Here is an 11,154-nt window from a genome sequence, read left to right as displayed (position 1 = left end):
TAACCTGGTCTATATTCAGTGTATTCAAGTAGTCAGCTGACCTCATTCAGATCCTTTACTTAGTTAAATCCAGGTGGCGACTTCTGTTGTTTTTTTGGGCAGGCAGTGTAAATTCCACATTCACATACACTTTCAAACTGCAGAACTTTCTGGTTGCTTATCTTGTGTTTTTTTCTCCATCAGTCAGCATTAACGATTTAAAAACCCTTCATAAAGAAGCATTATTTTTTATGGTACTAAAAGGTACACTACAAAAAGGCAGGAATAGGGAAAAAATCCAGAAACAAAGTGAACAAAGTTGTTGGTACCTTTTTAAAATAGTTATATATAATAATAAAGAACACTATTGTATCATTTACGAAGCTTAGCTTTGCTGCCAACACTGGATGCCTTCACTTTGTGTATGGGAATATGAAATATAAAAGACTACCAAAACATTTTGTAGCACAAGCAATAAAACCAAACCTAAATCCTATGGATAGCTTTGGGAAATCTCAAACAGCAGATAGTTGTTTAAACGCATTGTGTTGTTTAAAAAACAGAATATCCATCCAAAAGAACAATGAATACAAACTTAAAAATAAAGGACTCTTTATTCAGCCATGTAAATATTTACAGTTTGTACAGACAAGGCAGATGAACATAAAATTCATTAATATATCCATTATAAAATCTTATAAAACATTATAACACTCTTAATGAGGCTGGTCAGTCCTCACAGATATTTTGTGGCATTTCGGAATGATTATTTTGTAACAAATAAACGTGTGCAAGGACCACAGACAAAGTGACCCACATCACTTCTCACTTCACATTTAAGACACAGAGGAACAGTCAGTCCTTCAAGTGTTTACGATAAAAGTTGATTATAAAACAAACACTCTTTTTTTTTCTTCTCTTTGATAAAAGGCAGTTTCTTTTAAAACACAAACAAAAAGGTGCAAATTGGTGGAGCTCAAAGTCGTCGGATGTTGCGCTTACTGCGAGTGGAGCCAGCAACAAGACCTGTATGGGAGCGTGACGACCGGATCATTCCCCGCTGGCAAGGGCTGGACCCGTGGTAAGCTGACTGGCACTGTGAGCAAAAGTCAAAAGCACAGCTACCACGTGTGCATACGGCCCTTTGCATGGCAGAGTCATATCGAGCTGGAGAACCACAGAGACGGCAACTTCTCAGACCCTCATGGCATTTCAGTGATTTCGTAGCCTGGTGAAAAACAAAAAGAAGTATTGGGTCACTCACTGTAAAACAGTCCAGTCCATTTCAATGAAGGACAGGTCAACAGAAGTAAAATGACCATCAGTGGTAGGGGTGGGACAATATGTAATATATTGTATTGATATATTTTTTTTAAATATAGACAAATTTGACTTACTAAAATTACTTAATTCCTCCACATGGTTATTTAGGACTATTTATCCTCTTTAGTACCACAGATGTGGTTAAGTAGAGAACTGTCTTGCAGTTCTATACTCAACTGTCTTGAGTATCATGGAATCACTTTGTGAAATTATTGTAGGCAACATACAATATCTTATGACTGAGCATCAGTGGTGTTCCTCAAATATTTAAAAACAACTCAACATTTAACACTTAACAAAACTAATAAGCAAAAAGTAAAACCAGGTGTGGGCAATGAAATCACTAAACCTCACTGTTAATTTGTAAAAGTAAAGTTTAAAGCACTTTGAGAGACACAGATCACAGCCAATTTACTTTTGGATAAATTATTATGTATGATCTTTGCAATATATTGAAGCACATTTGATTTGAACAGGAAAATATGCTCACCTCATAAAACTCTTCAAAGCGACTTGGAGTAGGCGTTGCTTGAGTGCCATCTGTGTGGGTCAGAGCCTTCTTTGTGTGCTTTTGAACAGGGGTTGAGGAGGCAACAGTTTGCAGGCAGGAAAACACCACCCTGCTTAAGCAAAAGTCTCTGGATAAAGACCCAACAGACCTCCCAGATTCCTGTAATTTAAACATATTTAAAAGTTCAGAAAACAAGACTTTGACGAAGGAAGCTGAGGTGACATAAGCATGAATCTGTGTTTGCATTCCACCAAAGAATATACTGTACTACTTACCCTTAGCATCCTTTCTGCTTTTTTGCACCTCTGAAGAGCCCTTGCATCTTGGCAGATGATTTTGCGCCATGTCCTGCTCACCTTTCTGCAGCTGTTAAAAAAGGCACATTATCAGGGCATATTCCTCACTCTAATTTGAAATTCTTTTAATTATGCATTTAATATGGATATTTAAAAATTAAACAGAATGATTAAGACAAAGAACATACCTAATCAAGTCACAATCCCCAAGCAGGCTGAGAATCCTGGTGAGGATATGCTTCATGTCTTTCTTCATGAGGCCACAGAGAATGTCCACGTGATCCAGCCCCATCTTTCCTCCAATAACGTTATGGAGGCTGTAGTTTTCAGCAACCTTATTAATGACAGTCCAATCATAGCTCTGACTTTTTCTAAAGCTTTCTGCCAGAGCATTACACACCTCCTCCTGGAACTTGAGTACAGGAAGGCAGGAGGAACGAGAGTCAGAATGGGTGTCTGAGGACACTGTAGAGTCTCTTAGCTCTAGGGACCTTTCTGTAGATGTTTCTGAATCCACATGTTCTAGCTGGCTGTTGTGGAGGGAGAGGTATCCGCTGTCCTCTGCCAAACTGGAACTGCTCAGAGCCACCTCGTCATCAGACTGTAGGCCTGAGGAAAACAGTGTTTCCCTGCAGTTCTCCTTATTGTGAGAGCCTCTCAGATTGTCGTCTGTGTGGCGGGAGACAACGGGCACAGCTGGCTCTAGGCTAGCAGCACTGTCTTCTTGTGGTACCGTCTGACCCTTTAGCTCCACTGGAACAGTCACTTTTTCCTTCTCTGTGAAGAGAGAGCGAGCTGAACCTCTTGTCCGAGCAAGGCACTTCATGATTGTGGATTCTTTGGTCCAGAAAAACTAGAAAACAATGAATAATAGGAGAAAAATTAGGGGGGGTGCCTTCTAAATGAGAGTTAGAGGCCGCATTGTAAAATTAGAAAATGACAATGCTGGTCTAACTAAACTGAAGAAACTCATTGTCTGTGTAAACTCAAACTCAAATATTAACCTAACTACCTTATAGCTAAATATTTTAAAACTAAAGATGATTACTTAGCTGGCTAAGACAGTGGTTTGCAAAGGTTTTTTAGTTACAGGCCCCCCATTGTGGATGGTAAGTGCCACTGCACCTCCCAAACCCCACACTCTAAAGAGCAAAAAAAAAAAAAAAAAAAAAAAAAAAAAAAAAAACTGCAGGCCTTTATCCTGATATAGGGCAGGATGAAATATTTCTTATTTTTTGTCTACGCGACAATTCCTTTATTGATATCAGTATAAAAGTTACCACTCCAGCGGTAAGTAATCATACACTGATGATGCTGGGTGATATAGTAAAAATATTATATTAGAATATTTAAGGACATTTTCATGCATATCATTATTTTGACACAACAAAAGCATTAGCATTGTCAGACTCCACTATTCAAATAAGTGATTCTTATTCATATTTTTGCTGCACATGGTCCAAGTAAACATGATTTTTTTTTTTACACTCTTTATAATGAAATGTAGCTACAGTAGGCTCAGGGTTTCTTAGGTAGTGACAATATTTTTTCTTGATAGGCATTTTGATATAAGAAAATATATCACAATATGATAAAACATTGATATATTGCCTATAATCTCTAACCATATAACCTAGCAAAACTTATTGTTGAAGCAACATTAATTTTTCATTCACCTCTAGGTCAGAGTAATGCACTGAAAAAACAAATTAATCTACAGCATCAGTGTTGGATTTATTTGTGCACATAAATTTTACATTGACTCAACACTGGTGTTGTTTTGTATGTATTGAAGTTTATTTACATTAAACATAAAACACAAATGTACACTGAGGTAAGTTAATCTTGATTGTATTCTGATCTTACAACTTGTAGTACTGTATTCCTGCACTGTAGAAAAGACACCAAGTTAAACAATTAAAAAAACTTTAATTTATTGTTATTTTTTTTATTGTTCCCTCCTGAAAGCGTGTACCTAGCGAGGTTAGTTAACTAAATAGCCAGCAACAAACTATGAGTGTATGAGAGCCCCAATCCAAAATACAAACATTAAAAACTTTTATTTAGCTACATAAATGTTGATTCAATGCCAGAACTTCAACGCTAACCCAAGAAGCCTGTTAGACAGTGGTAAATGAAGATAATTGTTTTTTAAGCAACGTTTATTTAAAATGTTCTTTGCTATGAGGGTAGGCTAGCTGTTCTTTTTTAGCGCCATTAGCAAGCCTACCCCAACCTACGTGTTTCCTCGTGTACAGGGCAGCAGAAACACCAATATAAGCCATTATTAGGTTATATATACACAGTGTTTAATACTGTTTCCGTACAGTAAACTGAATCAGTTATTTATCAGCGATGTTCAGAGTTTTAGGTAGTTAACTTCAGCTAGCTTAACTGGTAAGCTAAACTACCCAGTGGACATTTACGCGCCTAAGAAGGCTAAAGCTAGGTAACCGGACGAGTTCAGCTGTTACACACACACGACTCAGGACTAAATAACTGAATTAATAACTAACTCAGAACTAAACGAGGACTTAAGATAAAATGTACAGCTGCCTGTTGTATATTATATTTGGCTAATCCCGGTTTAAACTGTGCATAAAGGGGTAGTAAATGAGATTGGTGGAGTGTTAGTGAGAGAGGGTGAGCTAGGTTAGCTACTGGGGGCTAGCTGACTCTGACCCTCTCTCCCCGGCCTCCAGTCCGCTGTTAAAATAACCCGTTCCCCGCTAAAATACCCCGCTCACACAGCAGCAGATCTTACCTACAAATTAAACAGAGCCTGTGGACAGTAGACGGTACAGCGCGGTCCCGCGGGCTCCACTCCGATCCGCAGGGCTGAACAGACTTCGCTACCCGGACTAACTCCGCATTACAGTCTAGGCGGTAAATCCAGGCGCCGAGACTCCACTGCTGCAGCTGAGCGGGGGAAGCGCCACTTTACCAACCCGTTTGAATTTCGCGTCCAAAACGCGCCGACCAATCAGAGCCCAGCTCAGTACCTTTAAACGGCCCGCAGCCAATACACAGGGGCGGGCCGAGTCGGTTTACTGAGAGCCTGCCCGCTCCCCCCCGCTCCACTGTAACAGTACACAATTACTGCTCACCGATAGAGCCCGAAATGACTCGGGGGAATGGACTTAAACAAATAAAACGACGTTTAAAGGATATTCATTTGATTTCTGAAGTAGATTCAAATATGTTTCGCTAAAAAATATTTATATTATTGCCATATTACAGTACAACGTTATAATGCAGGTGAGGCGCAAGCATTTCTACTACTGAGTGTAACATGTTGGTGATCTGAAAAGCATGAAAGCTCATTCACCCCGCCTAAAATAATACAATTAGTCATTGTTACTAAATCCAGCACAAATTTTTATTCTTTTAATTTTTTTACTCTTTTTGATAGTAAGGCATTATTTACGAAGTCATTATTTTGAGATACTTAGTTGTTATATGAATACTTTTTTTATTGACTGAGTTTAGAATAGTTCAAATTAGTATCTCAAAATTATAAGATAGCATCTTAAAATAAGGACTTAGCATCTCAAAATAATGAGATAGTATCTAAAAATAATGACCTAGTATCTTAAAATTATAAGATAGCATTTTAAAAATAGTGACTTAGCATCTCAAAATAATGACTTATTATTTCAATATAATGAGATAGTATGTCAAAAATAATGAATTATTATCTTAAAATTATAAGATAGCATCTCAAAAATAGTGACTATCTGAAAATAATGACTTGGTATATCAAAATAATCAGTTACTATCACAAAACAATGACTCAGTATCTAAAATAATGAATTAGCATCTTAAACTTCTCAAAATAACAAGATAGTATTTGAAAAATGACTTAGTATCTAAAATAGCGATTTAGTATCTCAGGTTAACAGCTTTAAAATATAGTGTCTGAAAATAATGACTTAAAATCTCAGACAATAGACCTAAAAATAATGAAATAGTATTAAAAAAATGGCTCAGCATCTCAAAATAATTAGAAACTATCTCAAATTAATGACTTAGCATCTAAAATAGCGACTAAGTATCTTAAAATAACGACTTAGTGTAGCAAAATAATGACTTACTATATCAAAATAATGACTTAGTATCTCAAAATAACGAGTTACTGTCCTAAAATAACGACTAAAAATAACGATTAGTATCTTAAAATAATGAACTTATATCGCAAAAAGCTGTTTAATCCCGGAACACAGGGTAAAGTGGGTGATCTCCTCTCTACAGACTCTGTGGCGCGGGAGAAACACAGCGCCATGACGTCGACTCCCCGTAAAACGACACGTTACTGCGCGCGAGGACAGTTTAAACAACAGCAGGAGCGCGCGCTCTTTACATCAAATTACCAGATTTAATCTCTGCTCAACCCTGTTTAAAAGTAGAAGTTAATATCTCATTATTTACCGCGTTTAGCGAGCTGCTGAGGGTCTGTGTGGTTGTGGGGCTTTTGGGCGCGCAGTGGTGGTGGACTCACTCAGGCTGAGTCTGGAGGGAATTTTGTCCTTCTATTAAGATTATTAACAACCTTCTGTTGTTAGACTAAACTTAGTGTTTACTGATACAAAGAGAAACCCAGTGTTTTATCTCCTCACACACTGCAGGGGGAACGGCTCAGAGTTTATGAAGCCCCCTGGATCCTGAAGGGGGAGTACAATCACTGCAACTTCATTTTAGTGTGTATTTTACCACTAAATACCGTTTAGAAAACCTATAGAGCACCATATCACATTTAATCCACTAATGGGGCAACCATTAGGAAACTTTTCTTGCCCTGCATTACATTATCTGCTGGTGGGCACTTCTTCAAAGAGGGGCACCTCTGGGAACTCCATTTCTGCATCCTACTACAGTTTCTCTACTGGAAAAGGCACTTTTTGAACACATTCTTGCTGTGGATGGTGAAGAAGGCTCCTCATAATAACACACTTTTTCTGTTTTGAACAGCAGAGCAGCATCCATAGATGGGTGCTCATAAAGGCACATCAACTGTTGACCAAGGAATGGCACTCTAGCAAGCACTAGACATTTTTCTAATAGAAAATTCCAATAGGACTATTTGTTTCTTTTTGGACCACTATTAGGGTTTTTTATCCTGCCTTGAGTCTGAGAGTGTTTAAAATATCGAGGGCCTTTCCTATTTTTCTGGTCTGTAAACAGTTCACACAGTGGCCTACTGTATGGGCTTTTACACACTGCACACATAACACATAGGTTCATATATAAATACAAAAAGGTTCTGACTCCTAGAAATGCAGGTTTAGTTGGATTTCTAGATGATAGGTTACATTAACAGTTACAGTAACAGTTAATTAGCATCAGTTTATTTAGCAATATTCCGAATAAATGCTGAGGAATGTGCAGTACCATTCAAATGTCTGGACATCTCTTTCAATGTGTTCAGTTTGTTTTCTTTCTTTTTATGATTCTATACATTGTAAATTCAATATTGAAGAATATTAAAGCTATACAGGAACATGTGGGATCATGTTGTAAACATTATGTTTTATACTTTAAAGTCTTCTAAGTATCACTTTTATCTTTGAGGACAGATCTTTACACTCTTGGTATTTTAATCCAAGTGTCTTCATGAGTGACCTGGAATAGTTTTGAAGGAGTTTCTGGAGGTGCTGAACAATAGCTGCTGCTTTTTCTTCACACTGTGAAGCTCCAGATCATCCCACATCACCATCTCAGTTCATCAGGTTTATATCAGGGGATTGTGGAGGACTAACACTTTTTTTATTGTTTATTACACAAGTCCATATGTGTCTCTTAATTATTTTCATGTCTATAATATTAATCTACATACAAAATACATTAAGATATGTACTGTATGTGTATATGTATAGTTGTACTTTTTACTATGGAAAAAAAGGCTTAGACATTTGTTTTTAAATACATCTTAAAGAAAAAAGACATGAAGTGTACAAATATTATTTAACTGTTTGTTTGTAAATTGTAAATTTTATTAAATTTTTGTTTGTTTTACTGTTTTCTAAAATATTTTTTTTTTCATCTTTTACTATTATTTTCTGAAGTGAAATTGTCTTATGGTTTCACTGAGAAAATCAACAAAACATATCATTTAATGCAATTGCAATCCAGTACTATAATGCAGGCCAAACAGTTTTACTTCTTTCCTGGATTTCTTGTGCCATTAGACCAACACAAGTCCTTTTACATGTTGTATTTGTCAAATTCTAATGCAAACAAAGACCAGTTAGTAACGTATTTCACACCCCCAGAAGGAATTTGGGAAGTATGTGACACAATGACTGCTCTAAATATAGTGACTTTCTGCATTTTCAGGTCACAGACCCCTATTAAAGTACAGATTGCTCCAGGCATACAGAGTCATTACGCCCACACATACAAGGCTGACATTTAACATGATAAAGGGCAGTTAGCATGCACCAATCGTTCTGTCAATGGCTTAGCCGTTGTTCTCCAGTGGTGTCTTTCTCGCACAAACAGCCTGAGCCAGCTTTACAGCATGTATCTGTGGTTCCAGAGGAGTGCTCGACGATATGGCCAGCAACTATACCACAATATTTCCCTTCATTTCAGTCAATACGGTATACTGTAATTCCAAAATCAATATGAACAATCAATAAAAGCCACTACCTGTGGTGCATGTAACAGTATATCACAAAATGTAAGACGTTTTAATGATACACAATTTATTTTGTCATGCAAAACGCATTATCAGGGGCAGATTCTAAAAAAACACTGCTGTTTAATGAATAGTACAGTGATTTATGTTTTTGTTGCCGATCATCCAGCTAAACAGAATTTTTACACTCTCTTTAACGAAAGCTTATAGCACTGATGAAATCCTCGATATGCATATTAAAGCATAATTTCCATATGACAAAGACAATTTATTACAGCAATTCACATTTTTTGTATAATAATAAAACAAAAAATTAACAATTTACCTTTTTGTATAGAATAGAGAACTGTATAGCATTTTTTTTATTTAAAGAAAATTGTGTTAGGGATTGTACTGTGTGTCAAAGCATGAATTTTGATATTAAATCATTCAGATTGAATAAAGGCCTTTATATGTGTAGGGCTGTGCCATATCGTATCATATGCAATATCATTACAAATATTTTTGACATGATATAAAAAAACAGGACGATCTTGTGAAAGCAGTGTATTTTGTATTTGTTTTGCTAGAGCATGTGTATAAGTGTTTGTTTGGAGTTTATATATATTCACTAAACATGCTGCACTTGAGTTTTCTGGAAGATATTGGTTGTTACATTACTTTATTTGTGTTACTGTTTTTATACACTAAATCTGCAGGCTCTTGGTAAGTTATTTACAAAATAGGCAAATGTTTATAGAATGTTTTTAGTTTCTACAGAATGTATGGCATGGTTCATGTTCTTCGTTTACAGCCCTGCATTACATTATTATGTATCTACTGGTGGGCACTTCTTTATAGAGGGGCATCTAACTGGGCACCTCTGGGAACCCAGAGGTTTCTCTACCACAGTTTCTCTACTGGAAAAAGCACTTTTTTAACACATTCTTGCAGGGGTGGCGAAGAAGGCACCTCATAATAACACCCTTTTCTGTTTTAAACAGCAGAGCAACATCAATAAATGGATGCTTATAAAGACACATCGAATGTTTTTGATCTAGAGGAACATCATTGTCATTTATTGCAAGAAATGGCACTCTAGCAAGCACTAGACACATTTTTCTAATATAGGTCAACCAATAGGACTATTTGTTTCTTTTTGGACCACTATTGGGGTTTTTTAGCCTGCCTTGAGTCTGAGAGTGTTTAAAATATCGAGGGCCATTCCTATTTTTTTTATCTGTAAACAGTTCACATAGTGGCCTACTGTATGGGCTTTTACACACTGCACACATAGGTTCATATATAAATACAAAAAGGTTGGCAAGGTTTATGTATATCATGAAAATGTCTTTAGATTCTGTGATATAATATTACACAGATTTTTATTGATTGTATATATTGATATTAGAATAAAAGTATAACATATTGACTGAAATGAAGGAATACATTGTGGTATAACTGTTGGCCATATCGTCGAGAACTCCTCTGGAATCACAAAAATGTGCTGTAAAGCTGGCTCAGGCTGTTTGTGCAAAAAAGACACCACTGGAGAACAATGGCTCAGCCATTGACAGAAATGTGGAACTCATATTATATAATGAAAACTCAAAAATTAGTGTTTTAGAAAATTAGAATATTTGACTATATTCTAATACTATATAACACTTTTGGCAGTGTCCTGCTGGAAAATAAAATACACCTCTCCATAAAAGTTGTCAGCAGAGGGAAGAATTAAGTGCTGTAAGATTTTCTGGGAAAACACTTAAAATAGCTTATCATGTACTGTTTTTTGTACCAGGTTTGTACCAATTACTACAGTTAATTAGTTTGTTTACAAGATAATGATTCTGTTGACGACCAGTAGATGTCAGTATTGACTTAAACGTTTGCACTGTGAACTGTACAATGTGTTTTAGCTGCTAGCCTTCTAAAATTCAGGTTTACACAATTACAGATTGTATCAGTAAGAAATACAGTAATACAGTGAGCTATTTCTTAATTTGCTTATTTTCTACATTGTAGAAAAATAATGAAGACATGAAAATAATTAAGGGACAGATATGGAATTACGTAGTAAACAGTAATAAAAGTGTTAGTCCTCCACAATCCCCTGATTTAAACCTGATGAACTGAGATGGTGATTTGAGGTGATTTGGTATGAGCTGGAGCTTCACAGTGTGAAGGAAAAGCAGCAACTATTGTTCAGCACCTCCAGAAACTCCTTCAAGACGCTGAGAAAACTATTCCAGGTGAATCTCCCTCATGACGACACTGAGATTAAAATACCAAGACTATGCAGATCTGTCCTTAAAGATTAATCTGCTACTTAGAAGAATCTACCATATAAAACATAATCTGGTTTAACACTTTTTGTTTAAAGAATTATTCTTGTATAGCTTTAATATAGTCTTCAATATTAAATTTAC

General features: G+C 36.3%; 1 protein-coding gene across 2 annotated transcripts; it reads right to left on the bottom strand.

The window, feature by feature from the left end:
* Nucleotides 1-574: 574 nt before the first annotated feature.
* Nucleotides 575-5,083, bottom strand: fbxo5 (F-box protein 5). Of its 2 annotated transcripts, none has more exons than XM_007228749.4 (5): nt 4,874-5,083; nt 2,298-2,962; nt 2,089-2,179; nt 1,793-1,972; nt 575-1,207 (listed from the first exon to the last, which is right to left on the bottom strand). In XM_007228749.4, exons 2-5 carry the CDS (start codon nt 2,933-2,935, stop codon nt 956-958), a joined length of 1,161 nt encoding a protein of 386 aa, XP_007228811.3. In that variant the 5' UTR covers nt 2,936-2,962; nt 4,874-5,083; the 3' UTR covers nt 575-955. The 2 variants fall into 2 exon arrangements, with proteins under 2 accessions (XP_007228811.3, XP_007228812.3); XM_007228750.4 differs by having other exon boundaries at nt 4,878-5,083.
* Between the last annotated feature and the right edge of the window lie 6,071 nt (nt 5,084-11,154).

This window comes from Astyanax mexicanus, chromosome 7, assembly GCF_023375975.1.
Source record: "Astyanax mexicanus isolate ESR-SI-001 chromosome 7, AstMex3_surface, whole genome shotgun sequence".
NCBI classification, from domain to species: Eukaryota; Metazoa; Chordata; class Actinopteri; order Characiformes; family Acestrorhamphidae; genus Astyanax; species Astyanax mexicanus.
The sequence above is the reverse complement of the archived record's forward strand: the minus strand, read 5'-3'. Positions and strand labels throughout refer to the sequence as shown.

What these genes read in the sequence shown, in the direction of transcription:
- fbxo5 (XM_007228749.4), bottom strand. Translation starts at nt 2,935, where the DNA reads ATGAAGTGCCTTGCTCGGACAAGAGGTTCAGCTCGCTCTCTCTTCACA. An exon ending in GGGGATTGTGACTTGATTAG is followed by an intron (nt 2,180 to 2,297) that starts GTATGTTCTTTG and finishes CTTTTTTAACAG; the next exon opens with CTGCAGAAAGGTGAGCAGGA. An exon ending in AAGCAGAAAGGATGCTAAGG is followed by an intron (nt 1,973 to 2,088) that starts GTAAGTAGTACA and finishes TTTAAATTACAG; the next exon opens with GAATCTGGGAGGTCTGTTGG.